General features: G+C 35.0%; 3 protein-coding genes across 3 annotated transcripts; all 3 read right to left on the bottom strand.

Annotated features, from left to right (window-relative positions):
* Positions 1-1,396: 1,396 nt before the first annotated feature.
* LOC132641187 (vignain-like) lies at positions 1,397-3,746 on the bottom strand. Its single transcript, XM_060358084.1, has 4 exons — positions 3,230-3,746; positions 2,549-2,781; positions 2,315-2,455; positions 1,397-1,810 (listed from the first exon to the last, which is right to left on the bottom strand). Exons 1-4 carry the CDS (start codon positions 3,669-3,671, stop codon positions 1,553-1,555), a joined length of 1,074 nt encoding a protein of 357 aa, XP_060214067.1. The 5' UTR covers positions 3,672-3,746; the 3' UTR covers positions 1,397-1,552.
* A 1,769-nt stretch (positions 3,747-5,515) lies between these two features.
* LOC132641189 (uncharacterized) lies at positions 5,516-9,704 on the bottom strand. The gene is made up of 2 exons (XM_060358085.1): positions 9,525-9,704; positions 5,516-5,849 (listed from the first exon to the last, which is right to left on the bottom strand). The coding sequence occupies exons 1-2, from the start codon at positions 9,627-9,629 to the stop codon at positions 5,763-5,765; spliced, it is 192 nt and encodes a 63-aa protein (XP_060214068.1). The 5' UTR covers positions 9,630-9,704; the 3' UTR covers positions 5,516-5,762.
* Positions 9,705-19,443: 9,739 nt separating this feature from the next.
* Positions 19,444-21,565, bottom strand: LOC132639646 (uncharacterized). Its single transcript, XM_060356086.1, has 3 exons — positions 21,198-21,565; positions 20,372-20,925; positions 19,444-20,246 (listed from the first exon to the last, which is right to left on the bottom strand). The coding sequence occupies exons 1-3, from the start codon at positions 21,563-21,565 to the stop codon at positions 19,444-19,446; spliced, it is 1,725 nt and encodes a 574-aa protein (XP_060212069.1).
* Between the last annotated feature and the right edge of the window lie 5,624 nt (positions 21,566-27,189).

Below are 27,189 nucleotides of genomic sequence, written 5' to 3'. Positions count from 1 at the left end.
ACCAACAAGATATATAGTATACTTGTTAGCATAAGACAGACTCATCCAATAGTTCCCTTTAGATATCACAATACATGTTCGATTTTGTTTCAATGTCTCTATGGAGGAGCAAAACTATACCTTGAAAGTATATTAATAGAAAATGTCAAGCCTTGTTGAATCAACAAGATACATAAGTGCACAAATTGCAATGAAATATGGTACTTTAGGATCAAGGAGTAGCTCATTCTCTTCTTGAGGTTGGAATAAATCCTTATTCACTTCAAGTGATCGAATACTCATTGGAGTTCTTAATGGATCTCTTTTTTCATGTAATTATTTCAAGACCTTGTCTATATGGACAAATTGGATAAAGACCCCGCCTTCTAAATTTTCTATTTACAAAAAAGGAAATTTGTTTTTTCAATATTTTTCATTTCAATGCTCAATTGCTTTATGGATCTCTTCTGGAGTTCCTGTGATGTATGTTATCAAAACAATAGCTAGTATATCAAATATTGATGATATTTATATAATCTCTTTTCACCAAATACTTACTTAGATGATTACACTACATGCATCCTGATTGTTTTAAACAATACAGAAATTTTTGTAATATGATTGGATACATTTTTCGAGACTTTGGATTATATGCCTCAAGAATTTTATAACCTTCAAGAATCTTCATATAAATTTCATTTCCAAGTAACTACAAGTGTAGGTTGTAACCACATCCATCATATATAAATCAAGATTTTCATGTACATCTTAACTGATGAGATAACAAACTGTATACATAACATGTGAATATAATTATTCATAATCGATATCTGGTCTTTGTAAGAGTCCTTGAACAACAAGGCATGCCTTATGTCTTACGATTTCGACATTTCTTTTCCGCAAAAAGACCTCCTAATAACCAACTAGTTGCATACCATTAGTTGTTTGAACTATTAGTCCAAAGATATCACGTTTAGCAAGCGAGTATTCTGAGTTGATTCTTTTTTGTGCATGCGTTTTTGAAGCTAGGTTAAAAGTAGCAAAATGGTTGTAGACGGCCAAAGGCTCTAAGTTCATGCCATCATTTTGTCACTCCATACTCATCTCTCTAAACTATTTGCTCTATATCAGTTGTTGGCTAAAATGTAACAACTTAATGATACTCTTAACATGGTGTGATATTGTTGGCTTTGAACCAAGCCTCCACAATTTTTCCCAATAAGGCCTTACTGTATTAAAAGTATCCAACATCTTATAAGTAACTTCTTTTTCTTCTCAGCTACCAAAGTGAGACTTTATTCACACACCCAATATTGAGTTCTACCATAGACGGGCAAGAATTGACCCATCCATAAGCCAATCTTTGTTGTGCTTCTGTAACCAAAATGGAGTTGAAAGTAAAAGTTAAAGGCTAGAATTTACAAACGTTTGCAACCCCATGGAAGAAAGCATTTTATTCATGCAAACCAATATAATAGAACTGATAGATTACATATATGTCTTGCTTTTTTTTCTAAGTTTTTTCTAAATACTATAGCATGCTACGCTGAAAAGCAGAGATACTTGAACCAATCTAGAGTTCATCCTTAGAGGGGGCTGGTTTTGGATTGTCCGCGGATAACTTGACTGGATATGAAGCTTCCATGGCAATGCCACAGAGCCCTTCTTCAGCATCGATACTTCGTTGCATCCGGAAATAACCTTGTTCTCCCCAGTCAGTTCCCCATGAGTTCTTCACTATCCAGTACTTTGTCCCATCATGTGTTGCTCCATAGCCCACAACTGCTACCCCATGGTCTAGCTCTGTGCCACAATTTCTATTGAACACTCCCTGCATTTTCACACGTTATAAGTTTGTGCTCAAATGGACTCGAGGGAGAGAAGAATGGATATAGCTGATTCGTATAGCATAGCCAAACCAGTTGAGTTGAATCATAGTTGATTGATTTATGGGGTCTGTCATGTGGTAATTTGTTTGATCACATACTTCAAAGTGTGGTATTTCATCCAAGTATTATCTGTTTTATGTGTCATGTTTGGGCAATGCTCAGGCAGCTGTGCGTGATGAGAAGCAGATGCAACTTTATTTACTGAGTTCAATTGACCAAAATAATTTCGACACGTAGCAAAAATATTTGCGAAAATTAGTAAAACTTCAACAAATATTAAATTTTGAACCCATCATTTCAAGAGTGCGATGAATTCAATAGTAAGAATTTATGAACTCGTCAAACTAAATTCTGAATCCACCTCTATACGTGACTATGTGGTAAGTTCATCCTGATAGGTTTTATTAGCAGTTTATGTCCCAATTGACAAAGTAAAATTGCTTTACCTCAGAGTAAAACTGCAGATCGGAACCACCAGCATCAATAGCAACAGATACTGGTTGGTTGGAAACAGCTTTCATCAAAGCATCCTCGTCGTTTTCAGGTACCATTTCATGTCCATCGATATTAACCACCGGGGAATTACTCTAGATGAGATAAAAAAGGGTTAAAGACTACAGATCTAGGAAACTGATTACTAACATATTTATCAAGTATGTTGTTTAAAATGTAATGTCTACCTTTGAAGAATCACAGCGACTGTCTCTAGCTCTGTAAGGATATAGCCGTTCAGTTGTTACTCCTCCATTTTTCTTGATGAATTCATAGGCATTTTCCATTAGTCCTCCATTGCATCCTTCATTATCCTTTTCACAATCAACAAGCTCTTGTTCGGACAGGGAAACTAATTGGCCAGTCTTGATTTTGTTTATTCCCTCAACCCCAACAATTGTAGAAAATGCCCAACAGCTACCTGCAAATATATCAGGATATATTAGCATGTCCTTAACCAAAATTTTCAATCAAAACATAAAGGAGACTTAGTGCTTCCTTTGACGACATTGGGATAATTACATTTTTGTAGCGCTCAAAAGAATAATAGCCAGAAAATGTATAGGTTTTGTATGTAAAAAAAAAAAGGGCAGCCCGGTGCACTAAGCTTCCTCTATGCGTGGGGTCCGTGGAAGGGCCGGACCACAAGGTTTTGTATATTAAATATAAATACATATAGTAATATACATATTATATACAAAAAATATACGTCAATATACATATAATATATGTCAATATATAGATTTTGTATATTTCGGCTAGCAGCCGTAATTGATTCGGTTGATGGGCCACAAATGAAGCAATCGCCAAGTAATATTTTCTAGAAGTAGATGTGATGGTCACACAATTCAAGAACTTCTTGACCTTACCGCATTTGCCTTGATCCTTTACACCAGTAACAGCTCCTTGCTTTCTCCAATCTACGGATGCTGGCAGATTATCAGCCTTCTCGTGCATAAATCCGGTAGTAGCCCGGCTACCATGGAGCATTCTAAAGTGTTTTACCTTAGAGCTATAAAAATTTCTGAATTCATGGTTGGTCATATCAGCAAACTTGTTGAGTTTCAACTTATAAGGTCTGTCCATCTTGTTCACCTTGTGAACATGCATCACGTTCGCCTTGAACACATTGAAACGTTGTAGTTTCTCGGTTAGGTCTCGAGAAACAGTGTGATGGCTCCTCCATCTCTGATACAAATCCCATAAGCTCTCTTCAGAAGCTATGTCTCTTTCCGTAAACTCCAAGCTATTAACTAGCCCAAATACCATAGCTAACGAAAGAGACACCAAGAAAATCTTCCCCAACTCCATCTCTCTGATAAAAACTGAAAGGAAATTGAAATAATCAATATAAGTGCAAAGATTATTCGAACTATGATATGAGGATAACATATGTCAATATGCTATTTATATAGAGCAAAGCTACATCACATTCTTGCGTCAGTTAGAGATTAGTTAACAGATATTAAGGGTAAAGTGACTACTTTCTGCAAAGTGAGACTCGCAGACATATCAGGCTATGATTTAACTAATACAGTCACCACGTTATTTTTGCTAAGTTTGTTTATAGATAATGACGACTGGCATATATTTGGACGCTGCTGGACACGATTTCTTGCAAGCCTGCATGACACACAGATTCCTTTTTGCTGCTTTCTGCTATTTTTAGGATGTCCATAGATTTTCAAAAATCCCAACACGCATCATTTGTTCACAGATCAAATTGTATTTCCATTAAGTGTAAGATCAACGCAGATGATACTACATTTCCACTTCAACAAAAGACGCTGCTTCTTAACAAATCACACGCTGCTACTATTTGTCAATTGCTTAAGAAAATATCGATCATATTGATGATAGTGACAATGTTGCTGCTACTGATTTAATTAACTATTACAATATCACAAACTTATTAGAGACGATTATATGAATTCTCGGTTTCCAAAACATCACAATTGTTGCTCGAGAAACAGACCGAACACCTCCGATTCACGCTGTCTTTTCTAAAACGGTAGTTCATTTTTATTAGTCCATTAAGAAACAGATATTCAGTGGAAAAAGCATTGAAACAGATATTCGGGTGGAAAAAGCATTGCAACTAAGTAAATAATTAACTACGCCTGATGTTTATATCAAACAAAACAAAATAATCTTAGTAGTTAAAAATTATTGTAAGAGTATGATGTAAGGATCTAGTAGCTCAATTGGTTGGCTACCTGAATTTTCACCTTATTGGTGAGGATTCGAATCTCACGTTGTAACCCTTCCCCTACCCCCTATGTAATTTAAAAAAAAAAAAAATTGAAAAAACAAAGTTTAAAAAAATCAAAAAAATAAAATAAATTATATTGCAAGAGTATGATGAATAGGTGCAAGAGAGACACGTCTTGCATCATTAGGTGGTGCAAACACCGACGGCAAGTAAAATTTTAACTCAAAACTGAGTGAAAGAGCTTGTAATATCTGCTGCACGACAAATTCACAAGTCCAACATTTTAACCAAATACAGGAAAAATCTGGTAGAAATCATAATCAAATCTTTCACCTAAAACAAGCGCAGAGCTACTGTAATTAACAAGCAGAGAAAAACCTATGTTCGCATAAGCTAACATCAGCAACATACTTGGAACTTAAAGACTAGAGTAAGTGAGACAAGAAAGGAAAGACATTCATCTTCACAGAATCAAATGTTCAAAATTCTGTCGAAGCCTTGATCATTAATCAAAAAGATTCAGGCAGCAAATAGTAAAAAAATGTCAAAAATAAATGCTAATTTAATCAGTCTTGCATCGAAGGAGAATAATTACAGCCCAGCCAGGACACCTTTGTAGGTGTCTTGAACAAACAAAGCAAGCATGACTAAGGAAACGAAGACACGCTAAGAAGCATTCCTGCCAACACTGTATAGATGTTTTCTCAGACTAGGCAACCTTCACTGCTAGCACAAACAAGATTAGCAGTTGTTTTTTTTCCCCAAAATCACGAGTCTCCGGAACCAACCAAACACATGAATTGCACAAACTAACAGCCTTGAGTATTAACCTGTCCTAAGTTTAACAGCAAAAACATTGAAGATGTGAGAGGAAAGTGTACAAGTTCCACTGGCTATGCAAGAATAACCAACAAATTGCAATTCACCATAATTTACTCCAACAAAACCAAAAAATAATGGTATTTATTGTCGGATTAAAAGTAGCAACAGGTTTAACAGTGCAAGCATAATCATGCTACTGACAGCAGAGTGCTGAGGTCCAAACTAGAGTACATTGAAGACATTCATGACCATCATTACATGATTTTTATGAAAATTTGGAATAGAAGCAGAAGTCCAGAAACATTCAAAAAGACATCAAAAAACAAATTGTTGAATTGAATGCCACTAGGTTTGCAATTCTTGGCAGTTTAGGCAAGAGATTCCCGCTCTTTGTTTTCTCTGATTAGCTGTGCTCTCATTCTTCTGATATCTGCTTCCTTCTCCATTCTCTCTTGCTGCAGTTAGCCAAACTCATATAGTCATCAACATTTTAAGCAAAAAGGATACAGAAAAAATGAAAAAAGAAAAGAAAAAGAAATGACAAGAAAACGCATACTACAATTTTGATAAAATAGACAATTTTGTCGTACACGAGTGAGGTAGGCATGCGGTTTCAACAAGCCCCTAATTGTAGTAGTAAAAGACCTTTGTCATATCAGTCAGCAGAAGACTCCCCAAGATCCATTCACACTGATAACACTTTGGCTAGCAGAAAACCTGATGTTGTCAGTTCTATATGTACTACGTACTTGACACCAAACTGGTAACTACTGGACAAATCGATATACACTTTAATCCAAAGTTCAAGTGGATTTGCCAGTGATAGAGCAGGAGTAAGAATAATAAAAGCCTATTTCTTGTCTTGTACTTTTAGCATAAGGATTGTTGACTAGCATTTTGAATTGTTCACTGGGGATGTGGGCAGTATTTCTGCAATGAACTATTTTCTTCTTAAGAATACTCTGCCAATGGCCTTATGAAGGTATCAATCGTCAATCTTGACTTCAAAAGGACTCCAAAAGAAAATGATCACAAACATGGGTCTTCTACTAAGAGCCTGTACCATGGATACAACTTTAAGCTAAAAGGACAACAAAGCAAATATTAGGATATTGCACCTCAAGATTTTTGTTGGGACATCCTGCAAGTACTTTGATCATGCAAGTCAAAAAGTGACAAGTTTTCAAGTACATGAAGGTGCAGGTCGGTAATGGTATGCAAGAGAATCGACAACACTTGGATGGGATGAATACTACTTGTTATCTACTCCTCAATCAAAATTTTCAAGGCTTTCACTAAGGAGGTCCTCGAGAAGAAAAGGAAAACATCAGTAAGTATACTAGTTCTTTCCAAGCATCTAGAGTATAAAAGTCTCCCTCCCCCCAACCAAAAAAAAAAAACATACAAGTAAAGCAATAACACTGCCAAGTCTTTTTCAAGATTCGAAGTTTCTAGCATGTGCTTACAAGATTAACACAATAATTTAACATACTTTCCTTCAAAGAACCCATAAATCTGAAAGTCAGAAAGTCTATACTCCCCCAAAAATCCAGAGTTACAAGAAAACATGAACCCTAAATATCTGTCAAAAAGATAAATTCGAGAAACCAATAAGGACTATCAAAGACAAGCATTTAATAGGTCATTTATATTTATTAGTATTAAATAGAACAACAAAAGCAACTATTAAGCCCAATCCCAAGCTAGTTGGGGTCAGCTATATGAATCTTCACTATTCATTTCACTCTATTTAGACTTGTCTCATTCCAATATTTAATAGACAAGGTTATCCATTCCACATATTTTTCTACATTTTCTACTGACATACAAATCCTCCAAGAAGATTAAGATGACACCTAGCAAATATTCGACTAATGTGAGCGTACCAACAAGATGAAGCCTTACATTCAACTAGTTGACATCACTTATATGAATAGTTTTCTTCCATTGAGCTCTATCTTTTGTACATTTGTATGAATTCCAAGAGATTGTAGGTCTTTCTAGACAACTCCTTTTCATCGTGGCTTCTAAAGCGATGGATCTTGAGATCTATGTATGACATGATCAAACCATCACATGATCTCCTCTCATCTTATCTTTTATGTGCTATTTGCACATTCTGTCGATGTGATCATTTCTAATCTTGTACGATGGCACATCCATCTTAGCATTTTTTGTTTTTGATTAGAAAATCCATCTTAATATTTGCATTTCTACAGCACTCACCTTGTGGATATGCTGGATCTTAGAGGTTCATTACCATAAAATATTGTTGCCTCCACAGTCCTTTCATAGGACTTGGCTGTCACTTCGATAGGTATCTTCCTATCGAATAATACTTCGGTGGTGCTTTTCTTTTTTCTACCATGTTTTTTAATTCTATGTGTTACATCATTATCTATCATACAATTCTCTTGGAACATCTATATGAACTGTTCGCATTTAGGCATTTCAATCCCATTTAATCTCACCACAATTTCACTCGTCTTATGCTGGCTAAACTTGCAGTGCATATATCTTATCTTACTGCAACTTATCTTAAGACCCTTAATCTCTAGATTGATTCTCCACAATTTCAAGCTTTTGGTTGACATGCTTACTAGTTTATCAATAATCTACAACAACATGCAATATACCTCAACTTGTAAACTATTAGGTAGTTCATCCATAACTAAGGTAAACACATATCTCCTACCACAGTTCTCACACTTGTGACAGCTTCTTAATCTTAAAAATCCTTTGTGACATTTATATATTTGACAGGAATTCTTTTCTCCAACGCCCACAAAGGACGTTAATATAATCATGGTGTTTGGGCCAGTTTGTATGCAATTCTAAGGTCAATGCATACAATATGCCGATCATTCTTCCTCTCCCTACAAATTTCATCAATCATCTTATCAAGAGTGTTGTAGATCTACTAGCATAAATCAGTTCCAAACAGATTCATTGCTGCTCCTGTAGTGTCTCTAAGTCTATGCTCTTCACTCTTTCTCACAGCTTCATGGAATAGCTTGTCATAATACTTTGCACAAGATAACAGTTCAACATTCTAATATAATGTATCTCCAAATTCATGAGGTTTTCATCTAAGTTCCCCAAGAAGAAAGAGGAAACAATGCTAGGTACACTGGCTCTTATTAAGCAACTAAACTACGAGCATCCTCCGCGACAACATTGCAAAGTTTCTTTCTTTTGATAATTCGGAAACAGCAAATGCTTCAAGCTATTCTAGCGTCTGTAGATAATACACAATAATATCATAAATTCCTTTCGGAAATCACCATAAATCTGAATGTCAACAAAAAATCTTAAGTTTACGAAATACAGAGCAAGAATACTAGTATCTTCTAAATGGGGAATTTTCAAAAATATACAGCCCACCATAAAATATTACGCCACGGAAACAGCCTCCCTACCTTGGAAGGTAGGGGTAAGATTTGCATACACTTTACCCTCCCCAGACCCCACTTGTGGGATTACACTGGGTATGTTGTTGTTGTTGTTATAGCCATAGATGAGTAACCTCCGCAAAACCCCCCAACAATATATGGAAACTAGCAACATATAAAGCAACAACATCACAAAGTTTCTTTCTTTTAACAATTGGAAAACAGCAAATGCTTCAAGCTATTCTAGTGTCTGTAGATTATACACAATAATATCATAAATTCCTTTCAGAGAACACCATAAATCTGAATGTCAACAAAAAAAAAAAAAAACTGATCTTCACAAAATACATAGCAAAAATACTAATCCCTCAGTCCCAAATTGTTTGAAACTTTTCGTTTTTCGCGAGTCAAACTAGTTATTCTTTGACCGTAGTTTTTCATATGTGTTTTAAATGTTATAAATTATTAATCACGGTGACTTGCAGTACCTTTTATGTAGTTTTCAAATATGTAAATTTTACTTTGAAATATTTAAAGATTTTATGTTCAAACACAGGATCAAAATTAAGAAGTTTGATTATCGAAAAATGAAAAGTGTCAAACAATTTGGGAGGGAGGGAGTAGTATCTTTTAAATTGCAACTGAACAAGTTGAAGAAAGAAATTACGATCCAGATCCAAAACCATTTAGCCATTTCCTCCTATAAAGAAAAGAACAAAAAGAAGACTAGGAAATTACCTTTTCATCCTGATGAAGAGCGATCCAAACATGGATTTTATCCATAGTTTGCCAAAAAGCAAAGGCTCCTAAAGACATAGCAAAGAAAGTTGCAACTTTCACCATTTTTACCAAATCCTCTCACCGAAATCTACAATCTAATAATACTGACTTCTCTTCTTTCTTTGCCCTTTTGCTCACACAACTAACGACGCCGTTTTGGTTTTTCTGGCTTTTTAAGCTTTGGCCCATAATAAATGAGCTAATTTGAACATTCGGTCCCTAATTTCATGCTTTGGTATAATCGAAACAAAACATTTCGGTATCGCAGTTTCACAAAAAAAAAAAAAAAACAAATACAAATATCATACTGAAATATTTAATTTGAATACATATAGATCAATATATATATATATATATATATATATATATATATATATATATATATATATATATACTATATGATATAATGTTAATATATTTTTGATCTAAATATAAGCTAATAAAATATATAAAATTCTAAATTTACGTGATCAGAAAATATTTTAAACTTATAATATAATTATATATTTGAAGAAATAAACAAATGTTTATAAATTAAATAATAAAATAGTCATAAATCAAATTTCTTTTAGTGTCATCTCAGAAATTTTCATAGTATTGTTTGTTCAGACATCCAACTTAATCTTAGGTATTCTTTCTTTTTTTGTTGTTTTTGATTTTGGTTTTGATTTTTGTTAGCGTTGTTTCCATTTTGTTTGTTACTTGTTAGATTAACGTAATTTTTATAGCAATATCTTGTCTTGATTGGAATATCCTTTCTGTGATAAGTAGTCAACGATTGTTGTTTTTTATTTTGGTTTTGATTTTTGTTAGCGTTGTTTCCATTTTATTTGTTACTTGTTAGATTAACGTAATTTTTATAGCAATATCTTGTCTTGATTGGAATATCCTTTCTGTGATAAGTAGTCAACGAAGAAAATTGATTTTGGTTTTTTTGTGTATTTTGTATGTGTAAGGTGTTAATATATATTGTTGAGATGTTTTCTTTAAAGTTGAAATCATAATTATCTATTGTATGTAAGTCGAAGTTGCACAAACTACAGCTACCGACTTATTTTATCGCACATTACCAAAATTAATTTTAAAAATAGCAAACCATATCAAATTAATCTGGTACGATAATAATATAATATTTTTAAAAGTTTAAAATTGAAATTATCGAACCGGATTTTCAATACCATCTCGGACCATGAACACCTTTGTTAAAGATGTAAGGGTCATATTTGTGTGAAATGGTCTAGATGTGTCATTTATTAATAGTTAGGTCAGTGTGTCTATATTGATAAAAACTAGTTGCATGAGGTCCGTGCTAAGCTCGGACTCAAACTTATGATGCAAAATTAGTAAATTTGATTAAAAGTATAAGTTATGTCATGCTTTTCTATTGCATAATTAATGTAATCTAGTGACACATTAATCATGTCTTGTTGGTAAGTCTTCATAATTATTAAAAAAAAATAGTCACATAATATTTTTTAAAGAATAAATTATATATGAGGAAGGAAGAAGAATTAATAAATACAAAGTGACAGAAGATTCCATATTCCCTAAAGAAGCAAAAATTGGAAGGTTTAAAACAAATAAAGGGTGTGTTCGATATGAAGGAAAATGTTTTTCAGAAAATGTTTTTCAATTTTTTCATGTTTAGTTGATCAAAAATTTTAAAATATATTTTTTCTAGAAAAATAAGTTCCTTAAAATGAGAAGAATGACTTCCCTAATAGAAGTAGGAAAGTCAAGTTCCACAAGTGGCTTTCACATTTATTGCGTCCTCCCCACCTTTCAATACACCTCCACCAAAGTAGGCCCATCCCCAGCAACCCCCACCCCACACCCCACACCCACCTCCCACAGTAATTATCAAGGTTATATACAAATGGTTTTAGCATAATATTTTTTTGCTTACGTACCGAAGATAAGAAAATAAGTAAACAACACACTTATTTTTCTGGAAAATGTTTTTTAAATAATTTTCATGAAATTTTCTTCATACTAAATACACTCAAAGACAAGAATATGAGGTACTAATTAGTAAGACCTAATAAATTTTTTGATTGGAAATGAAACTATGACTCTAAAGTTACATGAATTTTATCAAATTGTATAATAACAAATATAGTACTCCGTTCGTTTTATTTTACTTCGTGCTTGTTGACTTGGCACTATCCTTAACAAGCTATTTATTAGGTACTAGTGAATTTGTCCGCGCTTTGCGCGGTCATTCAAGAAAATTAAAAATGGCAAAATGATTATTGTTAAAAGATAATAATTAAAAATATCAAACCCGATGGATTAATTTTATCTTTTCTCTATTCTTCAACTAACACTATTTGTTTTTCTAATTATATTTTCAAGGTTGATACAATTGAAAAAAGAAAACGCAGCTCAACAAATTCAATATCAAGGAAATAACCCTCTTTAATTTTGACCCTCCGGTCTTAATTATTTTGTTAATGTTTCTATTAAATAGTTTTAAGTTAAATTAGTTTCATAATTTTAGGAATTTAATTTAGAAAAATCAAAATAATTCTTTGATCATATTTTCAATACCTTACATCTTTTAAATCTCCCTTTTCCTTTTTTGTCATTTTCTTGATTATCTATCCTTCGTTTTCTTGTCTTTTCCCCTATTGTTTGTCATCTTAATAAATTTCGTTCAGGTAATCCTACCCTTCCACATTGTGGGAGTTTACTGGGTATGTTGTTGTTATTGTTGTAATCCTACCCTTCTTTGTATCATTCTAACATTATTTCCTGATTTTCCCTTTTCCGCGCTCTCCTTTTTTTTTCACCTTTACTTATTCAATTCCTCCGCGAAATCAGTAACTATTATTAGCTTTCCTTAAAATAATCTTTCTACTTTTACTAATTTTATGAAAAGTACCAAAATTTATTTTCTCTTGATTAATAAACAACTTTCTTATCAATTAAAATGTATTTTGAAAACTACAAACTAATTTTACATTCTAAGGAATATTTAACTAAGCAATAAAATCGTTAGAGAATGCTATGATTGTGAGTTGAAGAGGACAGAAGAACTACCTCATACATACAAAAAGTTTCTCTCAAATGGTGATAGTTAGAGCCCAATGTTCGTATGTCAATCCGGTATTAAAAGTAAAGAATTTTTGCATGAAATGGAAAAAAAGGTGCTGCCAAGAAGAATGCTAGAATAGTTGAAGAAGAAGAAAACTTATAATTTTATAGATAAAAGAATAGAAAATACCAAAGATGACATTCCAATTTGAACTGTATCTCGGGTAAGATCCTTCTTTATTGCCTTATTCTCAAAAACTTACCTGCTGCATGTTATGTCTCGTATTGCTGCAAGTACAGAAAATTTGTTGGATTAAATCAGAAAAATAACTTGGATTATATTAAATTCAAGATATATTAGTTCAAATAAATAATAGGCTAATGTAATTGGATTAATTATTTAAGTCCAATAAATATGATTTTAATTAAGGAAAATTTACTGGACATAACTACCTCTAAGACTTATTTATTAATAATAGCTACCTTTTATTTTATTTATTTTAGTAGCTTAAACTAATTTCAAAATTACCAGTTATAACTGATCTACAAGCGCCTCTGTATTTCCCCTAAACTTACGGCCCACGTTCCCCAATAACTCCCAATCTCTTCTCTTTTCAAATTAATTTCTCTCCCATCTTCAATATTTTCAACCGTATTAAACGCCCATTATCTATCATCATTATTAGCACGATTCCATCTTCCTTAATCGTTACCCACACAGTGTAGGTAACGAATTTTGATAATTTATTAGAATTTTTTTACTTTCTTTGTTGTATTTCTCTATATTTATTCTTATATTTCATCGTTTTCTTTGTTTCTTTTCATTCCTTTTTTTTTTTTTCCTGTTTTCAGCCATTGTTAGAGTGTTTAAAACAAGATCTAATTCTCCATTTTAATGGCGGAAAGAGATACTCCAAGCAGGAATACTCGAGGTAGTCCTCATGTTTATGATGGTCCTAGTTTCTCTTTGGGATTTTCACAACAACAACTTGCAATTGCAGGAGAATATGCTAAAATTGCTGCTAAGAGAAGAAGCAAGAAGATTCATGACCCATCAAGGATGCGTCAACTTCAACCAACTGAAGTTCCAAAACCAAGCAAGCCAAAAGATGATGTACCAGTCAAAAAAGGTTCTAAAGTTGCTCAACAAAATAAGAGAAAAGTAACCAAGCCTTTTTCAGACGTTAAGGGTAAAAATGTTGTTAAAGATGTAGATCTGGAAGAGGATGAATAGGTATTGATGAAATTTTTCGATTTTGTTGTTTTGTATTTCACTATATTTCTGTATATTTCAACATAATTGGATATGCAATTCAATATATTTCTATGTATTTAATAAAATGTATATGTGCATCAACTGTAGTTTATATCATATACAACATAACTGTGGTAGTTGTGTTCGTAGTTAACTGTATTTCATTATATTTCTATGTATTTTCACAAGTACATATGTTTACTATTCTGTACTTATTGATTTTAAAAGCTGTGTTAGTTGTGTTATGCAATATTTTTTTTGTGTGTATATTTTTCTTGGATATGCAATTCAGTATATTTCTTGTGTGTGTCTATGTTTTATACAATTGTTTCAGCCTTAACTTAGTGTTGCATTTTTATTTTAGGAAACTCAATTCTATGTTAAGAGTTATCCTGAAGAGGCTCCATCGATGCAACGGTACACTAATATCGAGGTGTTCAAAGATATCAAGAGTAAGCTAACTGTTCCACAGTTAGAGATCTTTTCCAAGACAATATTTGGGAAATTGATCGGAATGCAGCACCTGGAGGTTCAAGCACAGATTTTTAGGTGCTTCATGGTAAGAGAGCTCAAGGAGAGCACTTCTGATTGCTTTACAATTGATATAAATGGTACCGTATTACGATTTACCATGAGAGAATTTGCCCTTATGAGCGGGCTAAATTGTGTAGCCGATGAAGGTCAATTTACATACGATGAGGAAAAGCCGAATAGGATTATAGATGTATATTTTGGTGGAACTAGGAGTAAAGTAAAAAGATTGGAGTTCATTGATTGCTTTAAGAATAAGTGTTGGGGAGATAATGATGAGGACGCTGTTAAGTTTGCAATTCTGTTTTTTATAAATACATACATCTTTTGCGGTGAGCCTAGGAAAACGAATATACCAAGGGTTCATTTTGAAGTGGTTGACGATGGAAGGTATGTAGATTATCCATGGGGCAAAGAAGCTTTTAACGAGTTGATTAGAAGCATCAGCAAGAAGTATTCTGCCATAACACAGTATTATAGGATCCATGGGATGCCATTGGCTATGCAAGTTTGGCTTTATGAGTGTTGTTCAAGAGTTCCATCGTATCTCGCTATTAAATCCGGAAATTCCATTCCAAGAATGTTGAATTGGAGGTCCATCGACAGTCAGCCAAAATACAATATTTTGATGGAAGGCATTTTTAGAGACGGCAAACAGTCGGTAATATTCGAACACTCTAACTTATTTTTATGTTTTTTCATAGCATTTTATTTTGCAATTATGCCTTACTCATTTTATTTGTACTCCACTGTTCTACTGTCGTATTATTGCTTTTCTGGTGGTTTTTTTCCTGATTATTTGTATTTCACTATATTTCGGTGTATTTCCTTTTGCATTTTCACTATATTTTTTTTTACATTTCACTATATTTCTGTGTATTTCTCTGTATTTCAGAGAAATATTTATTTCTTTCTTCTTTAGAGCTGTACATTTGCAAATACAATCCCCATTAGCAGTGAGTTGGAGAGCCTCCAATTGCCCGATGTTGTTGTCTGTCAAGATACAGTAGACAAAAATGTCTTAGTTGATGCCCATGAAGGTACCCAAGTCATAGATATGCCAGTGGATGACTATGATGATTTCAGTACTACTCCCCCCCCCCCCCCCCCCCGCCCCCCACCTTTCTAAGGGCAAACAGCAACAACGGATGAATCAGACAGATTCTCCACCTTCAAAGAGACGCAGAGAACTTCCTGCAACAGCTTCCACATCAAAGAAACAACAAATCCACACCGAACCACAGACAACTTTGAAGAAGAGTCACAAGGATCAAAAGGTTGCTCAAAAGCTTATTTTACAAAAGTCTGCTTCACCAAAGTTGAATGAACAAATGAATCGACCCCAAAACACCACAGTCCTACGTGATGTCCATACTGTATCTATGAAAGAGGAAATGCAATTGCTAAGGAAAGATTTTCAAGTTTTCAAGGAATCAGTAAGTGATTTTAGTTACGAAACAAAAAAAAATTGGTGAATTTAATTTACTGTTTCTAAACAAATTGAAATACTATTTTTGTTTAAATATTAGGTCGTTGGTGAGTTCACAAGTGAGTTGTCCAAGCTTCGAACTTTCATGGATGACAACTTCAAGAAGCTATTTGAAGCAATCAAGGTGAACAATTATGTGGACAAGGTAAATGTGTGAAATAGGAATTGAACTAACATTTTAGACTCTTATTGCGAAATACAATTTATATTAATTCATTTTTTTTTATGTGAAGGTTGCCGATAGTGAGGCGCCGGTGCATCAAACTGATGCTGGGCTACAGTTAACGCCTGAAGAAAACTTACGTCATGATTCTACCATTCAAACATCTCCACCGAAACATGATGATGAGTCAATTAAGGTAAAATGAGTTTGTGACATGAAATCCATCTTTTAAAGTTATGTTGTTGTGCATTGTATGCTCAAAAAAGTATATGGTTGTCATGTTCCAGTCTATAATTTTAAAGTTATGTTTTCCTCGGTATTTTCTATTTTACAAACTTTTGTATTATATGGCGTTTCGTTTGTATTTCACTGATATACTTTTTTTTTTTGTATGTCTCTGTATTTCTATGTATTTCTACCCCCACATAATCAATCTAATCCTGGCGCTATTTCTGTGTATTTAGTAATTCTCCAACCTTATATTTTTATGTTATGATTTTGTTTTAAATTTTGATTTTTTCTTATTCAAAAGGGTGTTGCACCAATGTTACATGAGGAAGTTCCGAAAATTGTAGTGACCGTCGGAAATTTAAGAGCAGATACACGTAAAGCTTCATCTGAAGAGATTAATCGGGCGGACGAAGGATCTTTCAACTCAACAGAGGTAAATTTTACATTCAATCTTATAGATCTTTTCAAGATACTGCTATACTTAACATTTATTAAATCTTTTTTTTTTTTAGGGAATGGTCGCAGAGATGCTCATTGAGTTGCCTCTAGAAACTCGTGTACCAGAAGCAGGTGCGGGAATACAACCCGGGGACATCACTGATCATTCAATTTTAGAGACTCCACCTAGGTTCGATGACAACATTACTAAGTCACAATAGTTGATCCTTGACGAAATGTTACCAAGCCAAATAGGTTCGTCAGGATTCTCTGTGTTTCATCAAACGGGTCACAAAGGATTTGTTATGCCAGTAATGTCTGCTGACAAAGGAATAAAAGAGCCAGTGATTAATGCGGAAGTTGTAATTGCTCAACTAGATGTTATTCCAACTAGGATAGTCAAACCTAGTAAATACTTCAGTTCACCTTACATGACCAATTACGGCTCTGTAGAAGCTTCTGTTCAAGACCCCACACCTTCCATTTTTAAAAAGAAGCATCCATTTGTTGAAGATCCAATTAATGGCTCGCGAAATACTTCGCTTATTCAACAATACCGGAATTGGCTTGAACATGATCTGCTTCTAAGGCATGATAAAAAGTAAGTTTGAACGTATTTACCTTTTTAATTTATATATTCATTCTTTCAGCAAAGTAAACTGTTTACGTTGAAAATAACTGATTGTTGTTATTTAGAAAGGGTAAGGAAAGTCGTTACAAAAAGAATAAGCAATCTTTGGGTCCAGATGACATCAATTTTGGCTTCAATTTTGGTGTGTTACATGTTGATGACAAAAACTGGTTCTATCTCTTATCGATGAATGGCCAGTCTTGGAATGATGAGGTGCTATATTTCCCATTTCCTTTTTTACTCCTTAATTCTACAGTTGTCTATCTATCTGTCTTTTAAAGCATATTTCTCTATATTCCTTCTATGTATTTCTCTATAGTTCCTCTTATTTCTATGTATTTACTTCATTCAAACTGCATATTTCTCTGCAGAAGCTTATTTCATTTTTTTTACCAGTATGCATTAAACTTATTTCATTTTTTTTAACAGCATATTGATGTCATTTTCTACTACTTACGGAAGAAAGGCAAGTACGACAAGGATAACAAATTCAAATTCACAACTGTTGACTGTATGTTCTTCTCCAAAATTGATGAAATTCATCGTGCATATGCTAATCCGGAGGGGACCAGTAGTGTTGCCAGTTCGGAGAACGAAATATGCGAGTACATTAACGAGCATAGGATGCTGGCTAATGTGCCATGGCATACAGTTGATTGTGTTCTCATCCCTGTCAACATCAAAGAGGAAAATCACTGGATCTTGATTGTAGTGCCATTCACTGATAGGTATCCCTACTTTTTTAAAAAAAAAACTCATTAAAACTGCATATCTCCCTGTATTTTCCTCGTATTTCTATCACACAAGGTCCGTATGAAATTTAATTTACCAACCTGTTAACCGAGCTGATGTAATATTCTTTTACGTGCAGGCGTCTGTACATCTACAACTCATACCGAGTTGTTGGTCATGATGGTGTTGTTAGAAGAGAAATACACAAGATAGCTACCCTATTGCCACATCATCTACATTTGTCTGGATTTTACGAGAAAAAAAAGGCATCGATTGGATTAACCCCCCATCATACAAGGGCAAACAACAGACTGATGACTTTCATGTCATGTATGTGAACGACTTGCCACAACAAGCCTGTGGCAGCATGTATGTCTTTCAACATCAGAGTTTCATTTTTTTTTTCAAAATTCTCAACCAATAATCATTTTTATTTTTTATTTTCAGCGATTGTGGTGTGTATGTTGCCGCATTTGCTGAATACTTTTGTTCTGGACGAGGCGTTCCATTTGAAATTGATGCAGAAACACTACGTAATAGATACGGGGCATTACTATGGGAATACAGATGGCAAAAGGTTGATTTGAATGCCTTCAGTGACAATGAACTGCCGCCAAGACCAGTTAGGCCAGCCATAGATTACAACGCGGTCGACACAATAGTTGTTAATTAGTCCACTAGGTTTTAATGTTGAATCGTTTTTCACAGTATTGTTTTGCTGACCATTTTTGTACATTTTGTTGTGCTGTTTTGTTAAGAATTAACAAATGGCAGTGTTTTTTAATCAATGACTTAACTAATTTCTTTCACGACTATTTTTTGTTTAAGTCTCCTATATTTATATTTATCGTTTAATGAAAACAGCCTCTGGTGTATTTCAATATATTCCAATGTTATATACCCACTCTTCAATTCGACAAATTATTCCAGGTGAACTGGAATACTTCTGGTGTATTTCAATGTATTCCAGTTGACAAATTGCAGTGTATTTTCATCAATGACTTATCTAATTTCTATCACGACTATTTTTTGATTCAGCCTCTCATATTTATATTTATTGTTTTAATGAAAACAACTTTTGCAGTGTTTTTCAATGTATTCCAATGTATATACCCACTGTGCATTTTTTATGAAATAGTTTCTGATATATTTCATTGTATTCCTGTCTATATAGGCCTAATGCAACTTAATATTTCTTAAACATTTCACTTATTTTTCATTTTAACGTCCGTTAACACCGAATTGTATGCAATATTATTATGAAAATGAAGGACAAAAATTACAGAATACAACGATGAACAAAAAATTTCTTTGTTTAATATTTTTGGGGATAAGTGTTTTTTTTTAAAAAAACAATTACAATCTAAACATCTACTTCTTACGTGGCTCATTAGAACAAGAACGTCTATTGTGACCAAGACGTCCACAAGTACTACAAGCATTCCTACGTTTACCAATCATCGTCTCCATTAATGGTTTATCTCGCTTTTTCTTTGGCCTTCCCGGGGGTCTCTTGTATCTTGGTGGCAAAACAACTTCATCGCATATGTGTTTGGGAATATTCCACTCACTCTCGTCAGGCAGAGGATCCACCGGCACATCATACGTCTTAATCACTATCTTTGGTTTGAATGTGTATGTACCGTTCCTCCTATTAGTGCAATTCCATATCCCAAACATCTTCCTCACTTCTTCAAGAAAATCGAAAACAGGCAACTCTCTTGCTGCTACCAATTTTCCATTAATACATTCGTCTATATTTGAGGTCATTGTCCATCCTCTGTTAACGGGTGAATACAGTCGAGCCCACTTTTCCCTTCCAGCATCCTCCAAGTACTCTTTTACTCGAAAATCAACCTTCTCAATCTTCTCCATCAGCTTATCAAACTCAGCCTGTGTGTATGCTTTTGCAAGTGCATAGAATACAGGACTCAATACTTCACCATTCGACTTGTATTTCGTGGTCACATTTTTCCATAAATGCCATATGCACGCCAAATGTGGCACAGTTGGATACACTCTACTCACCGCCTTAATGATGCTCTCATGTCTGTCTGATACAACACACATGTTATCCCTATTCCCATAAGCTTGTTTGAACTGCTCAAAGAACCAGGTCCAAGACTTATCGTTCTCTGAATCTATCATACCATATGCCAATGGTAGAATATTACCTGCACATACATGTTTTGTGTATTATTACAGTGAAATATAGCATAAAGCATATTGGAAATAGAATGAAATACAACGAAATATACCAAAAGCAGAAAAAAATGTATTTAAACATTTTGGCATCTACCTGCACCATCCAACGTGTTGGCTGATACAAAAGTACCGTTATATGTAGTTTTAAGGTGGGAACCATGTACTACAACTATTGGTCTACAACACTCGAAGCCTTTTATGAACGCTTTAAGTGTTATAAACAAATACAAGAATTCGTTTTGTTGTGATTTGTGCATTCTCACATGTGATCCAGGGTATGTTTTATCCAATATGTACATATATCCCGGTAACTTCTTGTATGATTCTGTTGGTTCCCCTCTTAATTCATTCATTGCCTTTTCTCTAGCCCTCCAGGCCGTCATATAAGAAACATCAACGCCATACTCATTTTTTACGTCGTCTACTATATCACCAGGTGTATATTTCCTCTTGTGATTTGCTATTTTTGGCTTAACAACTGACGCCTCAATCAACCAACTTGTTGCTTGCCTTTGGGAATACACTTTGTCCTTCAATGGACACGTATGTTCGTCATGAAAAGATCTCACTATGAACATTTCAGAGTTCGCAATAGTTGAAGCTCTGAATTTCCAATGACAATCAGTTGAACAGCATACCAGAGTGTAACTACATAAACCAATACAAAAAAAGAACAGTCAGATTGAAGTTTCAAACACATACAAGATCCTAAATATATTGTCTATATCTACTGAAATGGTTACATAATGGAATTAAATAATTCAAACAGTGCGTATTTCAATGTATTTAATTAAATCCAACTGAAATATAATGGCAATACAACAGTCTACTTCACTGTATTTCAATGTATTTCTTAGTATATTTCAATATATTTCATAGTATATTTCAATGTATTTCATATTTTTTTGTGACTAACATACCTTATGGCATTCGACCTCTCTGTCCTGAAATTGAATCTTTTGCGAATTGCATAATTCGCCATAACATTCTTCAGAGTGTCCTTAGCTTTGTAGATTTGATCAACAAAAATATCCTTATGTTCCTTGTTCGAAATTATCAAGTCATCGTTGTTTTCAAATAAAACAACAGCCTTAGCACAATCCGATGCATCCAAATCATTTGAATCAACTACGTCCATAGCATACATATAATCATTAAATTCAAGTTGAAACATATCGTCTCCAACTGCGGATTCCCCGGACACAAAATTCTCAAGATCATTATCAGTTATGCTAACGCACAACAGATATGCTTCAAATCCCCCTGTTTTCTCTCTTAAGCTCAACATACACCCTTACTCCCATATTGTTGCGTATTTCCATTGGCATATTGTCTCATTCAACATCATATTTTATTGATATCGTTTTCCTGCTAATATCAACACCTAACTGAATTGCTATAGTTTCAACCAAATCACCGTATGAACAATAATCTTTGAAGACAACTGCGTCTAGTTTGTAAGTAACAAAGCAATTCTGTTCATTCAAAAAACCGTAGTGTCTGATCATTGTTGTTATGCTTGACATGTTTCGTTTTGATAATTCATCAAAACTAGAAGAACAGTGACTGCATTGGAAAAAAAAAATCGTTCCAATCACAGAAAATTGAATCAAAAAACAATCTCACACAAATCATTGAAAATTTGAAACATACCTTTTGTAGAATCTGAAATACAAAATCTTCACTAAAATTCCATATATACACTCGTTTGTATCTTATTGAGTGTATTTCAACTTGATTTTGAAGAATTTGAATGTAGAAAACAGAGCTCAAAGAGATTCTTCTGTAGTTGGGAGTTTTTAGATCTTCAGTATTTTTTTGAATTCAAAAAGTTTTGTTTGTGATAAAAGTGGAGAGAGATACGTAATCTGTTATGGAAGAACATTCGTTACGCGTGATTAATGGGAAGATTTAAACTGAATCCCTGAATTTTAAAAAAAAAAATCCATAAATACGGCCTAATTTTACTCATCACTGTCGTGCATTTTGCTGTATTTCAGTATATTTCAAAAAAATGAAATACACGCGTTTTAACTAAAAAACCAGCTACGCTTAATAAATAACAATTTTATAGCTATGTCTTGTTACAAGCTACTAAAAGGTAGCTATTTATGTAAGTTTCACTTTAATTAATGGTCCGATTTTATTGAGCTAGCCCATTTAATTGGGCTATAAATGACGAGTCCATTTCATTAAGCCCAAGATGGTGTCTTGCCCAAGAGGCCCATTATTGGTGCCATGTGTCAAATGATTTGGCACGCCAAGTCAAACAAAGGATCCAATAGGATCAGGCCACATGTCATAATGATGCAGCATGCCTAGTCAAATCAAAGGCCAATGAAGATGCGCCATGTGTACAAGTGACGTGTTCCGACCAATCAAATATCGCCATGTCAACTAAAATCTGATTGGCCGAAGGAAGTTCGTCCTTATCAACAACTCCTCCATCCTACAACCATAAATAGTGGCCTCATAATTCAAAAAAGGGACCAGAAATTCTAATAAGAAGCCATAGAGAGCTCTTGGATAAAACGCTGCATATTTCTCGACAAGCTACAAGCATTCAAGCACTCAAGTATTTCTCTAGAAGTTCTAGAGATCAAGACGAAGATTCAAGATCAAGCTTCAAGCCATTGAATCCTATTCGTGCTCATAACATAGAGTTGAGCATGTCTTCCATTAGAAATGAAGTAATGCCTGTCTACGACCCTCGCAAAGAAAAGGACAAGCAGGAACCCAAGAGATGGAACAAGTTCGTTCCCAAAAGTGACAACAAAGAATCCATGAACGTCAATGTCTCGCCTGTAAAGTTTACTACGAAGGTGAGCAAGAAGCAGAGTATGAAATCAACTTCTTTTCAAGACAACACAAGCCAAAAGTCGCCTTGAAAAAGATGCAAGAAAGAGAATACCCCTTCGTGGATTCTGATGTCCCTGAAATTTTTGATGAACTACTTGAGCTAAAGATCATTGAGTTTCCAGAGATGAAGCGGCCCAATGAAGCTAGAAGAACAAACGACCCAAACTATTGCAAGTATCATCGGCTTGTGGGTCACCCTCTTGAGAAGTGCTTTGTCTTCAAGGACAAAGTTATGCATTTGGCTAATGAAAACAAGATTCTGCTTGACGATGAGAAGGCAAGTTCGAATCAAGTCTCTATCACTTTTGGTTCTCTCTATCCGGTCCATATGCGCAACTTTGAAGAATATGAGGAATGACCATTGGAGGAAGATAAAACCCAAGTTGATGAAGCCGATGATGAAGGTTGGATTCTGGTGACTGGGCGGAGACGCTGTAAAACAAGTCCACAAAAAGAATCATCTAAACAACCAACTAGGAAGAAGATGGTTAGAAGACCAAGGAAGCAAAAATCGGTTGAGAATCCGAAGAAAGAAAAAGTGGAGGTGAACTATCACCAAGAACCACGACGTCCCGTGACTTTGGAGAAATTCCTACCAAGTTAGTTTCGCAATAAGACTGCTCGAGACAACATTGAGGCATCATGCTTCAATACTGATAAAGAAGAAGCAAAGGATGAAAGCTTATCAACGTTGTCTCTATTGTCATCTAAAAATCCTGTTGAATCTTTTTTTCAAGAGGTACACGCATGTGATACAAGAATCACATTCACGGATAACGATCTTCTACTTGGTGAAACACTACACAATCATCCTTTGTACATGGTGGGTTATGCCCTCGAGAAGAGATTAAATAGAATATTGATAGATGATGGATCTGGAGTTAACATTCTTCCCATTCGCACAATGAAGGAACTTGGTATCACAACTGAGGAACTTTCTGAAAGAAGCTTGATGATACAAGGATTCAATCACGGGGACAATGAGCCATAGGTGCTATCAAATTAGATATCACCATCAAAGATTTGTGATCAAGTGCATGGATGCATGTCATCGACGCAAAGACTTCGTACAATATGTTGCTTGGCTGGCCATGGATATACGAGAAAAAAGTTGTCGCATCCTCCTACTATCAATGTTTGAAGTATCTCGAAGGCAGTGTTGAAAAGAAGATAGTTGTTGATGATAAGCCTTTACTGAAGCTAAGTCACCCTTCGTCGATGCGATGTTCTACTTGAAGAACTACATTGTGAGAGAAGTAAAAGTCGATGACATCGTAACGACCAAGAATGATAAGATCGCAACTAAAGGAGCTGATGAGACTATTGAAAAAGCTGAAGTTAGTGCTGAGGTGCCACACTCCAGTCAGAATAAAGGGAACATCGTGTCTTTGAAGAAGAAAAAGGCAACTCCCGTGCTCCACTATATTGTAAAGGTGAAAAAAGAGGAAGGTCAACCATTTGAAATTCAAGGGAATATGCCAAGGGGGCTAACTCTTCCTATCAGATGAATTGACGTGATAAATTTGTTCTCAAAGCTACTTGGAGACTTCGTGGCTCAGCGCAAAATATGGCACTCCCTACAAAACATACAAATGAAGGCTTTGATCCAAATGCTTACAAGTTATTTGTCAAAGCTGGGTACAACCCCAACGAGCCGTCAAAGTTAGGGAAACTTCCATCAGGAGCTACCATGATACAATCACGTGAAGGTTTGGGCTACAAACAACCTCCGCCAGTTCGCATATCCATAAGAAGGGCAAGTACCAGCTACATCACTGTGGAGGATGAGTTTGTTGCTTCCAACAAAAAACCTTCAGTGTTTGATCGGCTTGGAAAGTCAGCCGCAGAAGCTTCTGTGTTTGAGAGATTAGGGCCGTTGAAGATGAAGAAGAAGAAGAACAAGTTCCACAGAAATTATCAAAGTGTGAAAACACTCGCTTTGCCTAGAACCCAAAAGGATATACAAAGTTTGATTCTTTCTAGAATGAGGCAACAAACAAACCTTGTGGTTTCATATGGAAAGGTACTAAATTCAAAGTCTCACATTGTGGTGTATACCAAGGAGCGTTATGAAGATGAGGAAAGTGTAGGCTCTTCATATCATATTACTACACAAAGTGATCAAGATACCTCATTTCAGATGGAGGTTGGTGAGAAATTGGAGGACATCTCCTCGTATTACCACATATCTTTCGATGATAGTGATCCTCAAGAGGATGAGGATGCTAAAGATGCTACTCCGGAACTTGAAGAAGGAATGAAGACCACAGTAGACTCTTCGAAAGAAGTTAATCTCGGTACTGATGAAGACCCAAGGCCCACCTACCTAAGTGCTTTTCTAACAGCTGATGAAGAAGACACTTACATGGAAATACTCAAAGAATATAGGGATGTTATTGCTTAGAGTTATAAAGAGATGCCTGGATTAGATCCTAAAGTAGCAGTCCATCATCTGGCGGTCAAGAATGGTGCCCGTTCTGCTAAGCAGGCCCAGAGGCACTTTAGACCAGATTTGGTTCCTTCGATTGAAAATGAAGTCAACAAACTCATTGAAGCTAGCTTTATTCGTTAAGTTAAATACCCTATGTGGATTTCGAGTATCGTTCCAGTGAAGAAGAAGACTGTCCAAATTCGAGTTTGTGTTGACTTTAGGGATCTTAACAATGCATGCCCTAAAAATGATTTCTCGCTTCCCATACCAGAGTTGATGATTGATGCTACTACTGGTTATGAGGCAATGTCTTTCATGGACGGTTCATTCGGCTATAACCAAATTCGCATGGAGCCAAAAGATAAAGAGCTTACTGCATTTCTTACACCCAAGGGTATTTATTGTTACAAACTGATGCCTTTCGGTTTGAAAAATGCTGGTGCCACATACCAAAGGGCTATACAGAATATCTTTGATGATTAGCTCTACAAAAATATTGAATGCTATGTAGATGATTTGGTGGTAAAATCAAGAAAGAGGAACGACCACTTGCAAGACCTGAGAATGGTGTTTGAGCGACCTTGGAGATATCAGCTTCGAATGAATCCATTGAAATGTACCTTTGGAGTTACTTTTGAAAAATTTCTTAATCTCATTGTTCGACATTGAGGAATAAAAATTGATCAAGCCAAAGTTGATGCGATTTTGAAAATGCCCGAGCCTCGAAATATTCATGAGTTAAAAAGTCTGCAAGGGAAGCTAGCATACATTAGGAGATTCATTTCAAATTTAGCTGGAAGGTGCCAACCACTCAGTCGCCTCATGAAGAAGGGCGCTCCTTTCAAGTGGGACGAAGCATGTACTAATGCCTTTGATAATATCAAGTCATATTTAATGAAGCCTCCAGTTCTAGTAGCCCCTGTACCTAGAAAACCATTGATACTATACATTTCAGCACAAGAAAGGTCGGTTGGGGCATTGTTGGCCCAAGAGAACAGTGAAGGGAAAGAAAATTCTCTTTACTACTTGAGTAGAATGATAACACCAAATGAGCTGAATTACACGCCAATTGAAAAGTTGTGTTTGCCGCTAGTCTTCTCGATTCAAAAGTTGAAGCACTACTTTCAAGCTCATAATGTTCACCTTATTTCCAGAGCAAATCCCATCAAGTTGGTGATGTTAAAACCAGTCCTCAGGGATCGACTAGCAAGGTGGTACCTCCAGTTTCAACAATTTGAGATTACATACATCCCTAAAAAGGCTGTAAAAGGACAGGCATTGGCGGATCACCCGATACCTGATGATTGGGAGCTAACCGATGAATGGGAGAAGTTCTACCATACTCCTTTACTTTGACACAATGTTGCTCCAACAATATCGCTGAATATCAAACACTAATACTTGGACTTGAAATGACAGTCGACATGAAATAGTTGCAGTTATAAGTCTTTGGTGACTCTCAGTTGGTGATCAATCAACTCTTGGGAACCTATGAAGTCAAGAAGCCCGAATTACTCCCCTATCATGGTTATGCTCAGAAGTTGATAGGATGGCTTGGTGATGTGACTCTTCAGCACATTCCAAGGAAGGAAAATAAGAAAGTCGATGCTTTAGCTGCTTTA

The sequence above is a fragment of the Lycium barbarum genome, chromosome 5, assembly GCF_019175385.1.
Source record: "Lycium barbarum isolate Lr01 chromosome 5, ASM1917538v2, whole genome shotgun sequence".
NCBI lineage: Eukaryota > Viridiplantae > Streptophyta > Magnoliopsida > Solanales > Solanaceae > Lycium > Lycium barbarum.
The sequence above is the reverse complement of the archived record's forward strand: the minus strand, read 5'-3'. Positions and strand labels throughout refer to the sequence as shown.